Raw genomic sequence first — 21,983 nt, forward strand, 5'->3', positions numbered from 1 at the left:
GCCAAGAAATGTATTTTCATAGTGTTGATCTACTATTGATATTAATATCAGAAAGGTTACGAAGTATTTTGCACATTAAATATTGTTAGTTCAAGCAAAGTTCTTTGAATAAGTTGGGGTTATGGCAGCTAATTTGAGTCCTTAAACAAAGAAGGCATAATCAGTCCATCCAGATCTCTCTTTCTCTAAATATATATAAACACACACACACAAATGTATATATATTTTTTCTAAAGCTATACAAATGTTAGAGAGTGTTACTTGAGACCACAGATGAAATTTATCAGCCCACCCAGAGATGGAACCTATGACTAATTTTACAGATAACATAACATGTTGCATCTGATCCCAGCAGCCCTTTAAACAGTTTGTCTCAAATGTTTTAGTAGCAAATCTAATACAATCACATTTCATTAACCTGGTTTTTAGTCACTGAACAACCTCAACAATCTAGAACACAGAAAAGAAACCAGAAGTAAAGACCTTCAGGAAACCAACCAAAGTTACAAAGTCCATGCAATAAAGCTCATGCACTTCCCACTGAAGCATTTTCAGGCCTTTCCTCAGTGCCTACTCTTTCAGCTAACAAACTTGTCAACTGTGTACTCATCCACAACGTATTAGAAGCAGTGAATCTGGGGCCAGGAGGAGAGAATGCAGAGACAATGAGCATGAAGAAGTTATCCCTGTTAGCAAAGAATTAAAAAGGAAAGTAAATCTCAGGGTTCTGATGGTGTTAATTGTAGAGGCAAATAGGCCTATATACCTTAATGGTTGTGCCTCTAGGAATGTAACAACGCAAAAACTAATATTAATAATATCTTAGAAAACTCCTTCCAAAATTACATAATACATCTCAGTATTAAAGGAAAAACTTTAGTTAAGAGAAAAACTTAATTCTATCAATCATTACATTCTCATACAATATCAAGAATACTCTATTTCATATAAATCTACTTTAGACATGATGCTCCCAATCTTAGATAACATGTCAAGACATTTAAAAAGGTTATACAACAGAGTTTCACTGGCTGAAAACTTGGCCAAAATCAAAACACATTTACTCTGAAGAGGCGTAAATCTTACTTTTAGCCCCAGGAAGGTAAAATATTTCCCCCACAGCCTGCAACTTGAAATCACCAACCCAATGCCAAGACAGTCTGATAATAACAAAGCCAAAGAAAACATTTTAGGTTTTCAAATAATTTCTTTTAACTAATTTTTTCCTTCAATTTTTTTATGGCATCTCTGGATTAAACATCCCACAAATCACAATTTATTAAGTTCCCTCAGGAATTTAACATAACTTTAAATAAATAAAAATAACTTACACTTCCTGTAATGTTTGTGATTCCAAGCTGATGTTCCAGTTAGACAACTGATTATGACTCAAATCCCTGAAAGAGGACAAAATATCATTCTTAGTGTAGTCCTGGAAAGTAGACCTAAAGAAAAAAAAAGAAACTAAATAGAAATACAAAAAGTCCTCTTGGCCAGGTACAGTGGCTCATGCCTGTAATCCTGGCACTTGGGGAGGCTGAGGCAGGCGGATCACCTGAGGTCAGGAGTTCAAGACTCACCTGGCAAACACCATCTCTACTAAAAATACAAATATTTGCCAGGTGTGGCAGATCACCTGAGGTCAGGAGTTCAAGACTCACCTGGTGAAACCCCATCTCTACTAAAAATACAAATATCAGCCAGGTGTGGTGGCACACGCCTGTAATCCCAGCTACTCAGGAGGCTGAGGCAGGAGAATTACTTGAACCCGGGAGGCAGAGGTTGCAGTGAGCCAAGTTCACGTCACTGTACTCCAGCGTAGGTGACAGAGCGAGACTCTGTCTCAAAAAAAAAAAAATTTTTTTTGTTGTTTTCTTTTTGAGACGGAGTCTCGCTCTGTTGCCCAGGCTGGAGTACAGTGGCGCAATCTCGGCTCACTGCAAGCTCCGCCTCCCAGGTTCACGCCATTCTCCTGCCTCAGCCTCCCAAGTAGCTGGGACTACAGGCGCCCGCCACCATGCCCGGCTAATTTTTTTCTATTTTTAGTAGAGACGGGGTTTCACCGTGTTAGCCAGGATGGTCTCGATCTCCTGACCTCGTGATCTGCCCATCTCAGCCTCTCAAAATGCTGGGTATACAGGCGTGAGACACCACACCCAGCCAAAAAAAATTTTTTAATAAAAAAAAAAAGTCCTCTTAAATGTCAATTTGAGTAGTATAGACAAGAATGTTTATAAAGGATGAATAAAAATGTATCTGAATTTCAAAATAGCTATTTTACTTTACATGTGTGTATTTATATATGTGTGTGTAGCTTCTGAGTTTGGGAATATATTCACATGGTCCAATAATCAAAAAGTGTAAAAAGTCTCCCACTTTTGTTTCCAGCCACCCAATTCCCCTTCCCAGTAACAACAAATGAAAATATGCCATTTATTGTGCAGACTTCTGAATATTTTATGCATGTACAGCAAATTTTTACAGAAATGACACAACAATTTACACATTTTGCCCCTTGCTTTTTTCACTCAATAATACATCTTAGATCATTCCATTGCAGTATTTAAAGAGTTTCTTTATTCCCTGTAGTGATTATGTATTATGCCTTAACTGTAAATACATCTGAAGATATATTTCACAAGTCAAAATGGTGAGCTTCTAAATTAAAATTGAAGTTGACCACATCCTTGATAGGGATGTGGTCTTCCTTTAAAAAAAAAAAAGGCCAGGCATGGTGGCTCACGCCTGTAATCCCAGCACTTTGGGAGGCCAAGGCGGGTGGATCACCCGGGGTCAGGAGTTCAAGACCAGCCTGGCCAACATAGTGAAATCCATCTCTACTAAAAATACAAAAAAAATTAGCCAGGCATGGTGGCATGCACCTGTAATCCCAGCTACTCGGGAGGCTGAGGCAGGAGAATCACTTGAACCCTTGAGGCGGAGGTTGTAGTGAGGTTGTAGTGAGCCAAGATTGCACCACTGCACTCCAGCCTCGGTGACAAAGCAAGACTCTGTCTCCAAAAAAAAAAAAAAAAAAAAAAGCAATCCACCTTCAGGAAGAGGAAATTAATCTCACCCCAAATTATGTTAATAATAATGACGGCATTGGTGGCCAGCATTTATAAAGGCAGGCAGGCATTCTTCTATGCACCTGACACATATTAACTGGCTAAATCCACACAACAATCTTATGAGGCAAATACTTTTAAAATACTTTCCTAATATGGAAACAGGCATAGAAAGATCACTGATTGGCCAATCTAAGGTCACACAACTAATAAAAGTTATAAATTTGAAATTTCATCTCACTTCTAGCAAGTACTTTATTAGATACAGTAGAGATTTCACTGAAATTAGTCAAGTCTAAATAGTTAAATAGGCTTTAAAAATTCACCTTGAAGCTTCTGGCATCTTTACAAGGCTGAGGTGGAATGCAGCCCACACAAGCTGTCTGCCTAAAAGATGTGCTGTATGTTACAATATGGCTAGCAACAGGGACACATTACAGAAACATTACAGATCACTTTATCTCACTATGCCACCATAGGCAGTTGACAGATGCATGCAGGTTTGAATAATGTCTCTATCACATTAGAACAATTTGTTCTCAGCTAGATTCATGCCGGCCTATCTGTAAAAGCTAGCCACTTTCATTTAAGAGCTTAATTTACACCATATCATAACTAAAGCTGTGTGTTAAACCATCACTTTTCCACAACAGTTCTAAAATATTCCAAGATGTCTGGCACAAGGTATCAGCTCAAGGACACTCATGAATGGAGGAGGGTGTCAGAAAATATAAAAGATAAAAATATGAATTCACTACACATAAAAATCTCATATTCAGATACTTCATCCAATTCACTCTTGCTACTAAACAACACATACACTTGTATAAAAATATAAGTGAAAAGATTTTTTTGTTGTTGTTTTGTGGTGTTTTGACTCAAGGAGAAATTCAACTGTTCTAATTTAAGTTAGATATTCTATATTCTACTCCAAGCTGGTTAGTCTGGCAAATGAAGAGCTAATATCATCTGTGTAGCAGGCTAGCATAATATGATCTAATTTTGTATCTGGTGACTACTATAACTTAGCAGTTTTCCCCTTCCAGATTAAGGGCTTTCATTTTAATCCTAACAGTGTTCATAATGCCTTTCCCAACCCTAAATCTTCCTGGCAATGTAACTCTTGACTGTATTCATCCCCTAGAGTTCTCCTATGATTGTCAATAATCATTGACCCACATAATCATTTTTAAAGAAAATAATTATTAAAGAAATCTAAAGCAATAAAATGAAACTCAATTTATACGTTATAAATAACTTAGTATTTGGTATTAGTGAAAACTGTCCAGTGTCCTCTGTTTTGGGAAAGAGTAATTTTCTCCTATCTTTGAAGAACCTATAGGCTTTTCAATGCAACCCAAAGGATACCTGAAATGCTTTGCAGCCTCTGTACCGGATAATGTTGTTGAAAGGATATATGCTTTCAAACAGCCTCATAGGTCAGAGCCCCATATAATGAGGCTCTCTGGACCCTCTAAAACAAACCCACATTTATTAAGATTGAAAAACACTAAAGGTGAACTGAAATATACTCCCAAAGCAGTACTATCATAGAAAGCAACTAATATACATCAGCATCAGTACAACTGTTTTAAGTTATCAAGTGTCTAACTAGAATTACATGGATTGATCTGATCAGTCATGCATACAATAAACACTTATTGGACCATGTGCCAGGCAGTGGACTAAGCGCTAGGGTTGTAAGCACTGTCAACTTTAGTAACGTTTTTCTTTTTCCGAAAGCAACACTTAACAATTCTCAGAGGTGCAGTCACTCCAAAACTGTAAGAAAATTCAACATCAACTCTATTATTCTCCTTTACTGCAAATGGGTAAATTAGCTTTTACGCCTAATTTCACTCTGGAATTTGATCAAATGACACGTGCACACAGGAGTGCACAGGCATACTCGTGTTCCCCGTAAGCATGCCTTTCCTATTTCTTTTTTTAAAAGTACCTCCCAAAAGACAGAAGACTAAAATATGAAGACTTCGGGGCCAGGCGCAGTGGCTCACACCTGTAATCCCAGCACTTTGGGAGGCCGAGGTGGGTGGATCGCCTGAGGTCAGGAGTTCGGGACAAGCCTGGCCAGCATGGTGAAACCCCGTCTCTACTAAAAATACAAAAATTAGCCAGGCATGGTGGCAGGCACCTGTAATCCCAGCTACTCGGGAGGCTGAGGCAGGAGAATCGCTTGAACCCAGGAGGTGGAGGTTGCAGTGAGCTGCGATCGTGCCACTGCACTCCAGCCTGGATGACTGAGCTAGACTCCATCCCCAAAAAAATTAAAAAATTAAAAATAAACAAATAAATGAAGACTTCAAATACCAGATTTAAAACTCTTGGAATATGGATTTGGATGATTTTAAAAATTGAAGTCTCTCACTGTCCTTCCCAATGTCCATTAATTCCAGGTGGTTTGCATAATTTTTTTTAAAAAAGCAGGAGTCCTGAAATGGAGAACTCTCTTTCAAATATCCCTAAAATGTACTTAAGAACTTGAAGTAATCTAAAGCTCTGTTGCCTAGGCTGAAATGCAGTGGTGACATCACACCTCACTGTAGCCTTCACCTCCCAGGCTCAAGCAATGCTCCTAGCTCAGTCTCCTTACAGCTGGGACCACTGGCAAATGCCACCAAGCCCAGCTAATTTATTCTGTTTTGTAGAAATGGGGTCTCCCTATGTTGCCCAGGCTGTAAACCTAATGCTTAATAAACTTAACCTAAAGTCTAGCTCTGTAACAGTCCTCCCTTTATTTTCTAACACCACTAATATCTGAATATTTATAGATATGATGACAGAGGAGTAAAGGTCTCTCAGAGGGCCTGATCTCAATGTTGTAAACTCAGTTCCCACTCATGCTAATCTACAAGGATGTAGCTGTAATAAATGATGAATTATTAATGTCCTTGATATCATGTGGAGCCAGAGGTGCCATTAATGTAGTCGTTTAGTACCATCAGGGGTAAATTATTTATAGGATGTACAAAGCAATCACAACAGTTCGAAGAGAAAATCAAGTTCAGCAAGCTAATTGCAACAAAGTCCTACAGCAACAGAAATGGAGGGGTTTTCTTCTGCACAGTCACACATACATCTGAATCATCAACAATTTTGTTTTCAAGAATATGCAGCAATAATAGGCTGAACCGGGAACTTCAGCAACTTCTGACAAAGAGGCCCTTTGTAAAAGTTAAAGCATAAGAAAATATTGTATCTAATATTTTGGGTATGGCAGTGCTTCATTTAGCCTGCATAATTTACGCTTCCTTTTGTGAATGGAAATCCTTGCCTTGTTAAGAGTGTACCTAGCGTAATTTAGTTTTAAAAATAATACTCGGCCGGGCACAGTGGCTCACGCCTGTAATCACAGCACTTTGGGAGACCGAGGCGCGTGGATCACCTGAGGTCAGGAGTTCAAGACCAGCCTGGCCAACATGGTGAAACCCCATTTCTACTAAAAATACAAAAAATTAGCCAGGCGTGGTGGCGTGTGGCTGTAATCCCAGCTACTCAGAGGCTGAGATAGGAGAATCGCTTGAACAGGAGGCGGAAGTTGCCATGAGCCAAGATGGTGCCACTGCACACCAGCCTGAGCAGCAAGAGTGAAACTATCTCAAAAAAAAAAAAACCTCAGGGTTACCATTATAATCAATTACCATATTGTGATTTAACGTGCTTATGATCTTGAATATTCTTGGAGTAAACTGAACTAAACACAAGAATTCTAAAACAACTCTGAAAATTGTCTGCTCTTGTAAGTTGGCTTTTCCTCTACAACTAACAGCTTTACACTAAAAGCTCTCACTTCTTGGAACTTTCAGTCTTCCTTTCTGTAACAGGCCACTTAACTTTTTACAAAATTTGTTTCTAATCAATTGCCATAGGCTAGGAGACCCCACCTCCTGTTAGAACTATCTGAATTAGGAGTAAATGAGATCTGAGTCTTTTCTGTGAATAAATGCTTCCTGGAAGCATTTTTGCTTTGTGGTTGAACTAGAAATGGCTAGCTATATTGGATAAACATTAGGTAAAGATCTTCAGGATAGACCGGGCACAGTGGTTCACGCCTGTAATCCCAGCACTTTGGGAAGCCAAGGCGGGCGGATCACCTGAGGTCAGAAGTGCAGTGCGGGACCAGCCTGACCAACATGGGGAAACCCCGTCTCTACTAAAAATACAAAATTAGCCAGGCATGGTGGCGCATGCCTGTTAATCCCAGGTACTTGGGAGGCCGAAGCAGGAGAATCACTTGAACCCGGGAGGCGGAAGTTGCGGTGAGCAGAGATCCCACCATTGCACTCCAGCCTGGGCAACAAGAATGAAACTCTGTCTCAAAAAAACAAACAAACAAAAAAACAAGAATTTAGTTACAAGTTGATTTACACCACACTTCACTACTGTTCCTCTGTTAATGGTTTAACTTTAAAACTGCTAATCACCCACTAGTTATTCTGGCAATTATTCTGCCAGTTATTTGTTACAAATAATGTAATTACAGTCTTTTTTGGGAAAGGCTGAGGAAGGCAAAAGGAGAAGAAATAGAGAATACAAATACCTTAAAAAACTGGTTTACAACAAAGTAAAGTTCAATTAACTATTCCATTCTCCAGGTTTTTCTGCCAAACATGAAATCAATAATTTGGATAGAGTGTAATTACTTAAATTGCTTTTATTTTTTATTTGCACCAACTGAATATTATAACATTTTTCATGACTGAAATAATACAGAATAAATGTGTTGAGTCATTTTCTCTAGCATAGGAAATATAAGAATGCTTTCAGAGTATTTCTAAAAAACATTTTGCTAAGCCTTTACTTAATATGATGTGATCTTTTCTCAACTGGTTAAATGCCAGTTTTCCATCAGGATTGAAAGACCTTTAAAGAATAAAGCATATAAAATGTCATCCATCTAAGATGAAGGAAATGTATTTTCTAGCATTAGGAAACCAAGTGATTATCTTAATATACAAGTAATCCTTTGATTACTCATGTGCTGATTTTATTTGTTTTACATTGGAAAATGCAAAACATTTTTAATATAATGAAACATAATTAGGACATTAATCTCTACAAAAATAAACGGGTCCTTCAAAGCAGAAAATAATTTTAAAGAATTAAGTATGCCGGGCGCGGTGGCTCATGCCTGTAATCCCAGTACTTTGGGAGGCCGAGGCGGGCGGATCACAAGGTCAGGAGATCGAGACCATCTTGGCTAACACGGTGAAACCCCGTCTCTACTAAAAATATAAAAAATCAGCCGGGCATGGTGGCGGGTGCCTGTAGTCCCAGCTACTCGAGAGGCTGAGGCAGGAGAATGGCGTGAACCTGGGAGGCAGAGGTTGCAGTGAGCCGAGATTGCGCCACTGCACTCTAGCCTGGGTGACAGAACGAGACTCTGTCTCAGAAAAAAAAAAAAAAAAAGAATTAAGTAAAGCACAGATTTCCTCAACTAACATTCAATAAGCAAAACTTGCTTATGGTTCAGTGGTTCTCCATCACGGCTGCACATTAGCCTCACTAGGGAAGATTAATATTGATAGTTAAGTCCCACCCCAGACCAAACAAATCAGAGAATCACCGGGATAAGGCCAATATTATTATTATTATTATTATTATTATTATACTTTAAGTTCTAGGGTACATGTGCACAACGTGAAGGTTTGTTACATATGTATACATGTGCCACACTGGTGTGCTGCATCCATTAACTCGTCATTTACATTAGGTATATCTCCTAATGCTATCCCTCCCCCCTCCCCCCACCCCACAACAGGCCCTGGCATTTGATGTTCCCCATCCTGTGTCCAAGTGTTCTCAACAATGGTATTTTGTAAAAGCTCTCCAAGCAACAGTCTAAGGTACAGGTGGGGCTGAGAACATTACCAGTCCAGAAATCCATCTAATAACCCAAAGCCTGATGGGCAGAGGATGTTCTGAGTTCACATGAGATCTGGTGGCTTAAAAGTGTGCAGCTGGCCGGGCACAGTGGCTCACGTCTGTAATCCCAGCACTTTGGATAGCCAGGGCAGGTGGATCACCTGAGGTCTGGAGTTCGAGACCAGCCTGGCCAACATGGAGAAACCCCGTCCCTACTAAAAATACAAAAATTAGCCGGGTGTGGTGGCACGTGCCTGTAATCCCAGCTACTCGGGAGGCTGAGGCAGGAGAATCGCTTAAACCCAGGAGGCAGAGGTTGCAGTGAGCCAAGATGGCACCACTGCACTCAAGCCTGGGCAACAGAACAAGACTCCGTCTCAAAAAAAAAAAAAAAAAAAAAGTGAGCAGCCAGGTGCGGTGGCTCATGCCTGTAATCCCAGCTCTTTGGGAGGCTGAGGTGGGCAGATTACTAGAGTTCAGGAGTTCCAGACCTGGGAGACTCCATATCAAAAAAAAAAAAAAAAAAAGTGTGCAGTAGCCAAGCATGGTGCCTCATATGTATAATGCCAGTAATTAGAAGGCTGAAGCAGGCAGACTGCTTGAGATTCAGAGTTCAAGACCAGCCCGGGCAACATGGCGAGACCCTGTCTCTATAAAATCTACACAAAATTAGCCAGGCATGGTGGCACACATCTGTAGTCCCAGCTACTTGGAAGGCTGAGGTGGGAGGATCCTCAAAGCCCAGGGAGGTTGAGGCTGCACTGAGCCATGATTGCAACACTGAACTCCAGCCTGGGCGTGGTGGCTCATGCCTGTAATCCCATCACTTTGGGAAGCCAAGGTGGGTGGATCACCTGAGGTCAGGAGTTTGAGACCAGTCTGGCCAACATGGCAAAACCCCATCTCTACTAAAAATATAAAATCATTAGTCAGGCATGGTGACAAGCACCTGTAATCCCAGCTACTCAGGAGGCTGAGGCAGGAGAATTGCTTGAAACTGGGAGGTGGAGGTTGCAGTGAGCTGAGATCTCACCACTGCACTCCAGCCTGGGCAACAGAGAGAGACTTTGTCTCAAATAAATAAATAAATAAGAGACCCTGTCTCTAAATAAATAAATAATAGCGTGACACCTCCCCTACACAACTCTCTCTCTCACTCCTGCTTTTGCCATGTGAATTGCCTGCTCCCGCTTTGCCTTTGGCCACGAGTAAAAGCTCCCTGAGGCCTCACCAGAAGCCAAGCTGATGCCAGTGCCACACTTCCTGTACAGCCTACAGAACTGTGAGCCAGTTAAACTTCTTTTCTTTATAAATTACCCGGTCTGATTTAATTGTATATAGCAGTGCAAGAGACTAATACACCAGGGTATAATTGTGTAACAACCAAGCCCAGGTGATCTGTATCAGATCTGTATTAGATCAGATTTCTTTAGGCTCTCTTGTTGCAGATTTTCTTGTTCAGATATCTTATAAACTAACAAAAATGTCTTCAAGATATCACTAGATTTTAAAGGCTCACATTTGCTGTTTACCACTTCCCCAGATATACCAGGATAAAGAAGACAAAATATGTTAAAATCCTTAATACAGTGAAAGCATCGTATATGCTTTGAAATGACTGTTGCAAGTGAAACAGTTCATTGTAACAGTATCATGCAAGCCAGGGGCAAAGTATATTGGATTCTGGAAACATAGCAGCTTTTCCCACGCCTCTTCCCCAATTTGGTTTAGGGATTTACTACGTCTTTTATTTACTTAATTTTTTTACTTGGCCACTAATATCCAGTTAAAGTGTTTCTTTTGCAAACTAAAACTGCTGTTTCTGCTACTGTCTAAAAAAGATAATCTTTCTATTACATGAGATTATGTGAGAGACATCCATAATACTTTTGAAGTATCTCAACTTTAGAAATGGGTGGCTGGAGGCCGAGCACAGTGGCTCACGCCTGTAATCCAGCACTTAGGGAGGCTGAGGTGGGCGGATCACCTGAGGTCAGGAGTTTGAGACCAGCCTGGCCAACATGGTAAAACCCCATCTCTACTAAAAATACAAAAATCAGTCAGGCCTCGTGGCGGGTGCCTGTAATCCCAGCTACTTGGGAGGCTGAGGCAGGAGAATTGCTTGAACCCAGGAGACAGAGGCTGCACTGAGCTGAAATCACCCCACTGCATTCCAGCCAATCACGAGGTCAAGAGACCGAGACTATCCTGGCCAATATAGTGAAACCCCATCTCTACTAAAAATACAAAAATTACCTGGGTATGGTGGCACGTGCCTGTAGTCCCAGCTACTTGGGCGACAGAGCAGGACTCTGTCTCAAAAAATTAAAAAAAAAAAATAGAAATGGGTGACCAGTATACAGTTTCAGACCACTAAAAACACCTCCATCTACAGCTGTCAGCCATCATGACACTGCATGCAACTACTTATTCATTAATATTTAGTAACTATCTAATGGATGCTGCAAGGCTCTATAAAAACAAAGATAAGGAAAAAATGAAAGATTACTTGTGGATACGTTTTTCCGAATTTTGAGGCAATTAGACGAAACATCCCAGATGCAGAGTCAGATGGGAACCAGAGTTAGTAATAACTTTTTGGGCCAGGCGCGGTGGCTCATGCGTGGAATCCCAGCACTTTGGGAGGCCAAGGTAGGCAGATCACGAGGTCAGGAGTTGGAGGCCAGCCTGGCCAACATGGTGAAACCTCGTCTCTAGTAAAAATACAAAAATTAGCCAGGCGTGTGGTGCATGCCTGTAATCCCAGATACTCAGGAGGCTGAGGCAGGAGAACCCCTTGAACCCAGGAAGCAGAGGTTGCAGTGAGCCAACATTGCGCCATTGCACTCCAGCCTGGGCAACAAGAGCAAAATTCCGTCTCAAAAAAAAAAAAAAAAAAAAAACTTTCAGTGTTCCCATATTTAGAATTTTTCTTTGTTTAAAAAGATGATTTTGAAATAATTAGCTAAGATAATGCCCTGATTCATTCACAACATTTAATATGGATAATGAGGTACCTTGAAAAGAAACCACATAGTAAGATAGTTAAAAGACCAGAAGCAGGCCGGGCACAGTGGCTCACGCCTGTAATCCCAGCACTTTGGGAGGCCGAGACGGGTGGATCATGAGGTCAGGAGACCAAGACCATCCTGGCTAACACGGTGAAACCGCGTCCTACTGAAAATACAAAAAATTAGCCGGGCGTGGTGGTAGGTGCCTGTAGTCCCAGCTACTCCAGAGGCTGAGGCAGGAGAATGGCGTGAACCTGGAAGGCGGAGCTTGCAGTGAGCCGAGATTGCGCCACTGCACTCCAGCCTGGGCAACAGAGCGAGACTCCGTCTCCAAAAAAATAAATAAATAAAAAAGACCAGAAGCAAATGAGAATGGGTTGCTTTAACTTGTTTTAAAATTTCTCCTGATAGGCTGGGGGCAGTGGCTCACGCCTGTAATCCCAGCACTTTGGAAGGCCAAAGTGGGCCAATCATGAGGTCAGGAGTTGGAGACCAGCCTGGCCAACATGGTGAAACCCCGTCTCTACTAAAAATACAAAAATTAGCTGGGTGAGGTGGTACGTGCCTGTAGTCCCAGCTACTTGGGAGGCTGAGGCAGGAGAATCGCTTGAACCTGGGAGGCGGAGGTTGCAGTGAGCTGAGATTGTGCCACTGCACTCCAGCCTGGCGACAGAGCAAGATTCCGTCTCAAAAAAAAAAAAAAAAAAAAATTCGGGCCAGGCGCAGTGGCTCACACCTGTAATCCCAGCACTTTGGGAGACTGAGGCAGGCGGATCACGAGGTAAGGAGTTCAAGATCAGTCTGGCCAACATGGTGAAGCCCCGTCTTGACTAAAAATACAAAAATTAGCTAGGCATGGTGGTGGGCGCCTGTAATCCCAGCTACTTGGGAGGCTGAAGCAGAATCGCTTGAACTCGGGTGGCAGTGAGCCGAGATTGTGCCACTCCACTCTAGCCTGGGCAACAGAGCAAGACTCCGCCTCAAAAAAAAAAAAAAAAAAGATTTCTCCTGATTTCCCTCCAAAGGTATAACCTTTCTTTTTTCTTTTCTTTTTTTTTTTTTTTTTTTTTTTTTTTTGAGATGGAGTCTTGCTCTGTTGCTAGAGTGCAGTGGTCTCAGCTCACTACAACCTCTGCCTCCCGGGCTCAAGCAATTCTCCTGCCTCAGCCTCCAGAGTAACTGGGATTACAGGCGCCCGCCACCACGGCTGGCTAATTTTTGTATTTTTAGTAGAGATGGGGTTTCACCATCTTAGCCAGGCTGATCTCGAACTCCTGACCTCGTGATGTACCCGCCTCTGCCTCCCAAAGTGCTGGGATTACAGGTGTGAGCACTGTGCCTGGCCATCTGTACCTTTTTTAAAGGGGCTCATTTTCTTTATCTTTTTTTGTTTTTTAAATAGGATCTTGCTCTATCTCCCAGGCTGGAATACAGCGGCACGATTTCGGCTCATTACAACCTCTGCCTCCCAGGCTCAAGCAATCCTCCTACCTCAGCCCCCCAAGTAACTGGGACTAGAGGTGTGTACCAGCATACCTGGCTAACTGTTGCACTTTTTTTGACAGACAGTGGGTTGTGCCACGTTGCCCAGCCTAATCTTGAACTCCTAGGCTCCAGTGATCAGCCGGCCTCAGCTTCCGAAAGTGCTGGGATTACAGGTGTGAGCCACAGCACCAGGTCACAGGGCTCATTTTCAATTTACCAACTTGTGGTTTAAAGCTATTAAAGTAGATTACTTTCACATTTCAGCTACATTATCCAACCGCAAGTTACAAAGTTATCTCAAAAAATTTTGCCTCCTCTGGCCGGTTGTGGTGGCTCACAACTGTAATCCCAACACTTTGGGAGGCCGAAGTGGGCAGATCACCTGAGGTTGGGAGTTCGAGACCAGCCTGACCAACATAAAGAAACCCCATCTCTACTAAAAATACAAAATTAGCTGGGCGTGGTGGTGCATGCCTGTAATCCCAGCTACTCAGGAGGCTGAGGCAGGAGAAGCGTTTGAACCTGGGAGGCGGAGTTTGCAGTGAGCTGAGACTGGACCATTGCACTCCAGCCTAGGCAACAAGAATGAAACTATTCCATCTCAAAAAAAAAAAAAAGTAGAAAGGAACTGCAAATGATCTGCCCCTTTAGGAAGGAAATATGAAATACAGGCAAAGCTATGAAGTTTTTGCTTGACATCACACAAGTCATTGCTAGTGAGCTCATACTCTTTTAAGGGATCAAGACTAAATCCATGGGAGGCCGAGGTGGGTGGATCACCTGAGGTCAGGAGTTCAAGACCAGCCTGGCCAACATGGTGAAACCCCGTCTCTACTAAAAATACAAAAATTAGCCTGGCGTGGTGGTGGGCACCGGTAATCCCAGCTACTTGGGAGACTAAGGCAGGAGAATCGCTCAAACCCAGGAGGCGGGGGTTGCAGCAAACCAAGATCCCACCACTACACTCCAGCCTGGGCAACACAGCAAGACTCCATCTGAAAAAAAAAAAAAGACTAAATCCACATGTTAATAGTAAAAACATAAAGACACATGCACACGTATGTTTACTGTGGCACTATTCACAATAGCAAAGACTTTGAACCAACCCAAATGTCCATCAGTGATAGACTGGATTAAGAAAATGTGGCACATATACACCATGGAATACTATGCAGCCATAAAAAAGGATGAGTTCATATCCTTTGAAGGGACATGGATGAAGCTGGAAACCATCATTCTCAGCAAACTATTGCAAGGACAAAAAACCAAACACCACATGTTCTCACTCATAGGTGGGAAATGAACAATGAGAACACATGGACACAGGAAGGGGAACATCACACATCGGAGCCTGTCATGGGGTGGGGGGAGGGGGGAGGGATAGCATTAGGAGATATACCTAATGTAAATGACGAGTTAATGGGTGCAGCACACCAACATGGCACATGTATACATATGTAACAAACCTGCAAGTTGTGCACATGTACCTAGAACTTAAAGTAGAATAAATAAATAAATAAATAGTGAAAACATTTTGCCAGGGTTACTAAAATAGCTACAGAGGTTGAAGCTCAAGTCACACATGGAAAGACTTCCCTAGAGCTATTCAACATAAGCTTATGTCCTCTATGCTAAAAAACGAATCTGTTCACAACTATTATAAAGAAACAAATGCAAACAAATTTTAAACAATTATAATGAAAATAGAAAGAACTAAAAAACTATAGGTAACTAAGTATATATATAATTCAATAAATTAATCAAGTACAGCACTGGTTCCCAATACTGATCCAAGACAAAATTTTTAGCAGCTGGCCAGGCACAGTGGCTAATGCCTGTAATCCTAGCACTTTGGGAGGCCAAGGTGGGCGGATCACCTGAGGTCAGGAGTTCGAGACCAGCCTGGCCAACATGGCAAAACCCCTTCTCTACTAAAAATACAAAAATTAGCTGGGCATGGTGGAGGGCGCCTATAATCCCTACTCGGGAAGCTGAGGCAGGAGAATCACTTGAACCCAGGCGACAGAGGTTGCAGTGAGCCGAGATCAGGCTGCTTCACTCCAGCCTGGGCGAAAGTGAGAAACTCCATCTCAAAAAAAAAAGAAAAAAAATTTAACAGTCTACAGTGAAATAAAACAGTAAGGAAAAGGTTACTTTTATTTCATAAAGCTAAATCTATATAATCTATAGAAGCATCCTTAACCCTAAAAATACATACTTCTTAATGTTTTGGTACTATCGTGAAATGACCAAGACAACACATCATTGGGGGAAAGGGGTTCTAACAAAGTTACTTTGCAAAATAAGAAGTTGAGTCATAAACCTAGTCTTTCAATGCTGTGTATGTGTGTGTAATCAGAACAACGTGAAACAGAGCTCTATACCCACAGAGAACCCAGTCAAGCTCTGAATGATCAAATAATATTCTAGAGAGTTTCTCACACAGAGAAGCATAAAGACAGTATCTCAGTATGTTTCCAAAAATCAGTATTAATGAATTTTGTCCATAATCATTTTGATGGTCACAAGTTTGAGCATATATTTGAATCCCTAATATATTTAAAGCATTACATGTATTTCAACATTCAAAATTACATAAAGAAACCCAAATGTACTGGGTGGTTTTATAGCTAAAGGCAACTGCTGAAGAATGTTTCATTTCTCAATTTAAAATAGTACGGTACTATCTTTTAATATTCTAAGAGTTCTACCAATGTAAGACTTCCATCCAATTACATTTCTACAACTGAATTGTTCTCTAAGTCATTTCACTTCAACTGAAAATGTCATTTCATTATAGGACATTAAAAATTCTGAATGTCACTTGGCTCTAGGCAATTGGTCTTGATTAAACAAAAATCAAACCTTAACACAAAAATATATCTTACATAAAATTACTTCTAAATGTTTACCAACCAACGGAGAATCTTAAATGTAGGCCCGGCTGTGGCCAAGCGCAGTGGCTCGTGCCTGTAATCCTAGCACTTTGGGAGGCCAAGGTGGGCAGATCACCTGAGGTCAGGAGTTCAAGACCAGCCTGGCCAACATGGTGAAACCCCGTCTCTACTGAAAATACAAAAATTAGGTGGGCATACTGGCTCAAGTCTGTAAACCCAGCTACCTGGGAGTCTGAGGCAGGAGAATCACTGGAACCCAGGAGGCAGAGGCTGCACTGAGCCAAGATCGTGCCACTGCACTCCAGCCTAGGTGACAGAGCAAGACTCTCTCTTAAATAAAAAAATTTTTAAAAAAGTAGGCCAGGCCGGGCTTGGTGGCTCATGCTTGTAACCCCAGCACTTTGGGAGGCTGAGGTGGGTGGATCACCTGACATCAGGAGTTTAAGACCAGACTGGCCAACATGGTGAAACCCCACCTCTACTAAAAATATGAAAAATTAGCCAGGCATGGTGGCGCACGCCTGTAATCCCAGCTACTTGGGAGGCTGAAGCAGGAGAATCGCTTGAACCTGGGAAGCAGAGGTTGCAGTGAGCCGAGGTCACACCATTGCACTCCAGCCTGGGCAACAAGAGCGCGACTCCATCTCAAAAAAAAAAAAAAAAAAAAGTATAGGCCACATTCATTTCAATTACAGCTAAATGAAGCTGTTTTGTCAAATCTGTGCCAGACTTATTGTTATAATCAGATAGCTCTTCCAAGAATGTCTTAGAAAAAGGCACTTGCTGCATAACAAAGAGGCTGTGCTAGGTTTAACTGACACTACACTGCACACTGATAGTTGTTTTTAAATTTGGGTCAATAAAACCAGAAGTGACTACAGGTGTCACTACCATGAAAGAGAAAGCATCTTACTACACTGCAGTTCTATGTTTACTAAAAGATTTGATTATTTATGTTAATTTTTTCAATGACTACGAGGTAGCTTTCTTTCCTATCTGTGCTAACCTATTTGCAAATATATAAATACTTCTTAACCTCCGCAACACCTCTTATTTGTATTCTATTTCCAATAAAAATCCAAGCAGCCTCTCATATTTTAATTGCACTTCAACCTATTTTTTTAGTGATGACTCCTTTTTTTTTTTTTGAGACAGAGTTTCACTCTTGTTGCCCAGGCTGGAGTGCAATGGCACGATCTCGGATCACCCCAACCTCGCCCTCCCGGGTTCAAGTGATTCTCCTGCCTCAGGGTGTAGCTAGTATTACAAGCACGCGCCACCACACCCAGCTAACTTTGCATTTTTAGTAGAGATGGGGTTTCTCCATGTTGGTCAGGTTGGTCTCGAACTCCCAACCTTAGGTGATCCGCCCGCCTCAGCCTCCCAGAGTGCTGGGATTACAAGCGTGAGCCACCGCACCCGGCCCCTCTTCCTCCCCGACCCCCCCTTCCCCCAGACGGAGTCTCGCTCTGTTTTCAGGCTGGAGTGCAGTGGCGTGATCTCAGCTCACTGCAACCTCCACCTCCCGGGTTCAAGCGATTCTCCTGCCTCAGCCTCCCGAGTAGCTGGGACTACAGGCGCGCACCACCACACCCAGCTAATTTTTTTGTATTTTTAGTAGAGACAGGGTTTCACCATGTTGGCCAGGATGGTCTCGATTTCTTGACCTCGTGATCGGCCCGCCTCGGCCTCCCAAAGTGCTGGGATTACAGGCGTGAGCCACTGCGCCTGGCCCAGTGATGACTTTTTCTTAACGACTCCATCAGAAATCTGTCAGTTAATAAACGTGCTGCTCAGTTAGTGACGAGAAATAACTGTATGTTAGTGGTTAAGAAGCCCCATAATTGCAGCATTTAATACCTGCTGTTGTTCCTAATACCACCAGGCTGACTCAGACTAAGGAGCCCTCCAAGTTCCACTGTCTAATAAAGACCTGTCAAAGTGAAAACTCAACAGTGGAAACTCCAGAATTCATTCAACCGTTGTACCTGCTTTACATACATAAATAAGCAGAACTGATTTTTGGGTTCTTTGCCACAAGAAGATGCGCTGAAAACAAAGCATCAAATGGTTCTGCAAAAAATACTCCTCCTCTTTACAGTGAAGTTTAAATTAGATCAAGAATGCTACTTACAAAGATATTCTGAATTACAGGATCTCCTGATTCATCATAATGAACTTTCCAACCCTGTTAAGTATCAAAACTGCAACACAAAATCAGCCAACATGCGAACTAAGGACTAAAGACAGTTCATAGGTCTTTGGCGATTGTGATTATAAAATCACGTGCCTGAGGACCACTAAGTCTGAGGTACACACCAAATAATGCAGCTCAAAATAAGCAGAAAGCACTGTTCCGTGCTCAACCCACCCCCCGCCTCACCAACCATCCAAAGTCAATGCTGGTGCCCAGGACCCGTGAGTCCTTACCATTAAATATGCCCGCCCCATTTCCTCCCCAGTTGAGGAAATCACAGACTCCTTGGCCCCAAGAATCTTAACCCTCGTCTTCATACAATTCTCCAGAAACCTTAACACCGGCTTTTTCAGGCTCCCACCACCTAATAAAACAAAGTTCATAAAATCCTGACGGCAGTTTCCTTCAGAGCTTAGGCTCTCGACCACACCCTCCGACCACGCCTGTCTCCCTCCTGCCTGCCCCCTGTAGAGGGAAGGCTCCCCCTCCTTTTGGTCACTCTGCCTGGCCGCTCTACTCACAGGATAGCGGTGTCGGGGGGCAGCAAGCCCGACAGCGCCCTCCAGCTCGGTGCGGGCAATTTCCTGCGACTGCAGTCCAGGAGAGGAATGCGGCAGGAGCAGGGCGCGGGGCAGAGACCTGCTCCGGCGGCGGGCAACAGGAGGAGAGCGGTCTGGGCAATGAAGAGTAACGGAGAAAGCAATCTAGATCGACAACCCAGCAACTGCTCTTCCGGGACGCCTAGGGGCGCCGGCGCCATTTTCCCCCTCGACCTGGACGTGGCCTAGAAGAGCTGCCTGCTAGAAAAGGAGGATCGGCGGAGAAGCTCAGCAGAGATGCTCGGCGGCTGCACTGTCTCCCGAAGCCCCGGCTGAAGGCTGTACCATCTAAAGGCATGCAAGGAGCAGACGCAGCGCGACAGCGGGGTCGACGGCCTGGGACACACGGCCTGACTGACACTTCTCGTCCGCCCCTCCCCACGGCGCAACGTCCTCACGCACAGGGGCCAGCCAATCGGTGCCATAAGATGAGGTTGCGCCCGGGGCGGAACTCAGTGAGGGGGCGGGGCCAGACGCAGCCGAGTATCTTGAGGAGAAGGACTTTAAAGCGTTCAGGGATTTTAGTTGCCGCTGTGGAGTTCTGCCGCTGTTCTTCCGCTGGAGGGCGCAGTAGTTCCTTAAGAGGGAATGGTGCGGCGAATAGCTGTGAGTTCAAAGTCCTGACTACAGGTATATCTACTGTAGTAGAAAAGGATCTTTTATTTGCTCTAGGCTTTAAGAAAGGGGAGTGGCAGAAGGGCTGCCTTCCAAGTCGCACACACGAATGGGTCACGGGAGCTTCTATCCTGGCTTTGGCCAGATCGGCCTCCAGAGCCGAGCTTGAGCCTCTTCTGCCCCCTGCTGCTTGGCTGTAGCCCCTGCTCTTCTGCAAGTAGGCGGCAACTGTCATTTGCATAAGATCAATATCACTCTCTGTTAATGGCCTTGTAAGCTCCTGAAGGCAGAGGCCCTGTTTCTTCATCGGTGCACCTCCACCTGTTGTTCTAGCTTGGAGTTCAATAAATTTTGGTGGGACTGCACCTGCATGTCTATATAAGGGAAATACCCTTCTCTTTGGAGGGATGCTGTCAAGGTCACCCTCAGAAAAGCAAGCGAGACAAGAGGGTGTTGAGCAGTCAACAAAGCAAAGACTGGAGGTGAGGAAATTTATTTCACCTAAAGCAGAGGCTATGGAAAACTTACTAGGAACAGTGAAGTCTGGCCATCTTATGCTCATTCAGCCATCCAAGGTTGTAAATAAGACTTTGAGAATAATAGTGATGGTTCACTTATATGTAGTGAACTTTTCAAAGGGCGTTTGCATCTGTTATCTTGTTTGCTCCTTCAGTGACTGTGACATTGGCAAGACAATTATTGCTGATGATGCAACAAGCCCCAAGAGGTTAAACCAGGTTACTCTTGAGGCAGGGGCAGGTTCGACATTAACATGGGTTTTCTGACATAAATTGAAAATCTGAGCAGGTTAAAAAGAATGATAATGCCTAGGTTAGGGTTCTCATAGAAAGTAACTGAAAGCAATCTTTCCCATGGCAGATTATGGAGTCATAATTATGTTTTTAAAAACCTTTTTCTGTTTTTTTTTTTAATATTGAAGTATATATTGGAAACAAGGCCATATCCAATGCTACAGTCCAAACCAAACTTTTAAAGCCAAGACAGCGGAATGAAACTTACTCTTAGCCTTCTTCCCTTAGCTGTTGAGCAGACTTAACAAACTCTGGTAAGAAATCCGGCATAGGCAAGAACCTTACAAAAAAAAAAAAAGGAGGCAGTTTAGTTCCTTTCTACATTATAGTTTCAGAGCTTTCCTATGAAACTATACCAAATGGGGCCATTAGAAATTAATGCTCTCTAACCTGTATCCTCCGCAGTAAGTGGCTCACTGCAATCTCCGCCTGCTGTATTCAAGCGATTCTCCTGCCTCAGCCTGCCAAGTAGCTGGGACTACAGGTGTGCACCACCATGCCCGGCTAATTTTTGTATTTTTAGTAGAGACGGGGTTTTGCCTTTTTGGCCAGGCTGGTCTCGAACTCCTGACCTCAGGTGATCCACCCACCTCGGGCTCTCAAAGTGCTGGGATTACAGGCATGAGCCACTGTGACTGGCCACAAATACACATTTTTTTTGTTTTTTGTTTTTTTTTTGAGACAAAATTTCATTATTGTTGCCCAGGCTGGAGTGCAATGGCACGATCTCGGCTCACCGCAACCTCCGCCTCCTGGATTCAAGCGATTCTCCTGCCTCAGCCTCCTGAGTAGCTGGGATTACAGTCATGCGCCACCACGCCCAGCTAATTTTGTATTTTTAGTAGAGATGGGGTTTCTCCATGTTGGTCAGGCTGGTCTCGAACTCCCAACCTTAGGTGATCCGCCCACCTCGGCCTCCCAGAGTGCTGGGATTTCAAGCATGAGCCACCACACCCAGCCGCAAATATGTGTTTTTAACAGAATTTAATGATTTATTTCTGAATAACAATGGAATATAGAGCTTTTATATTCATTGCCCTAAATTGTCTAATTAATTCATGGGTGCCAAAGTACCTGGGCTGAGATTTTAGAGTTCAGTGGAATCCATAAGCACAGAATACCCCAGCTCCAGATTACTTAAAAAAAAAAAAAAACTACTCACTTGATATCCCTTGTTCCACACCTTAACATAAACCCCAATCCCTTACAATTTAGCTGCCCTATATCTCCTTACCTCGGGACTTTACTCTTTGCAAAGTCATAGCTAACTAACCTGATCAATTCTATTCTTTCAAACTAGAAGTCTCAGGATTGCCTGTGCTTTCCCCCCATTCTTTCCTGTCACATCTAATCACTAGACTCTCTTGATTCCCCCTCAGGAATGTCTCAGATCTTTCCCCAGCTCTCCATCCCCAC

The 21,983-nt window shown here is 43.0% G+C and overlaps 1 protein-coding gene across 1 annotated transcript in view; it reads right to left on the reverse strand.

Annotated features, from left to right (window-relative positions):
* The window catches only part of LOC112204152 (leucine-rich repeats and immunoglobulin-like domains protein 2), a 50,225-nt gene extending 29,379 nt beyond the window's left edge, over positions 1-20,846 (reverse strand). Inside the window, exons 1-2 of the mRNA XM_054676518.2 lie at positions 19,063-20,846; positions 1,332-1,397 (exon numbers count right to left, since the gene is read on the reverse strand). Of these exons, the coding sequence (XP_054532493.1) occupies positions 1,332-1,397; positions 19,063-19,301 (305 nt within the window). The 5' untranslated portion in view covers positions 19,302-20,846. The remainder of the gene's footprint in view (positions 1-1,331; positions 1,398-19,062) is intronic.
* Positions 20,847-21,983: the final 1,137 nt, after the last annotated feature.

The sequence above is a fragment of the Pan troglodytes genome, chromosome 1, assembly GCF_028858775.2.
Source record: "Pan troglodytes isolate AG18354 chromosome 1, NHGRI_mPanTro3-v2.0_pri, whole genome shotgun sequence".
Taxonomy (NCBI): domain Eukaryota; kingdom Metazoa; phylum Chordata; class Mammalia; order Primates; family Hominidae; genus Pan; species Pan troglodytes.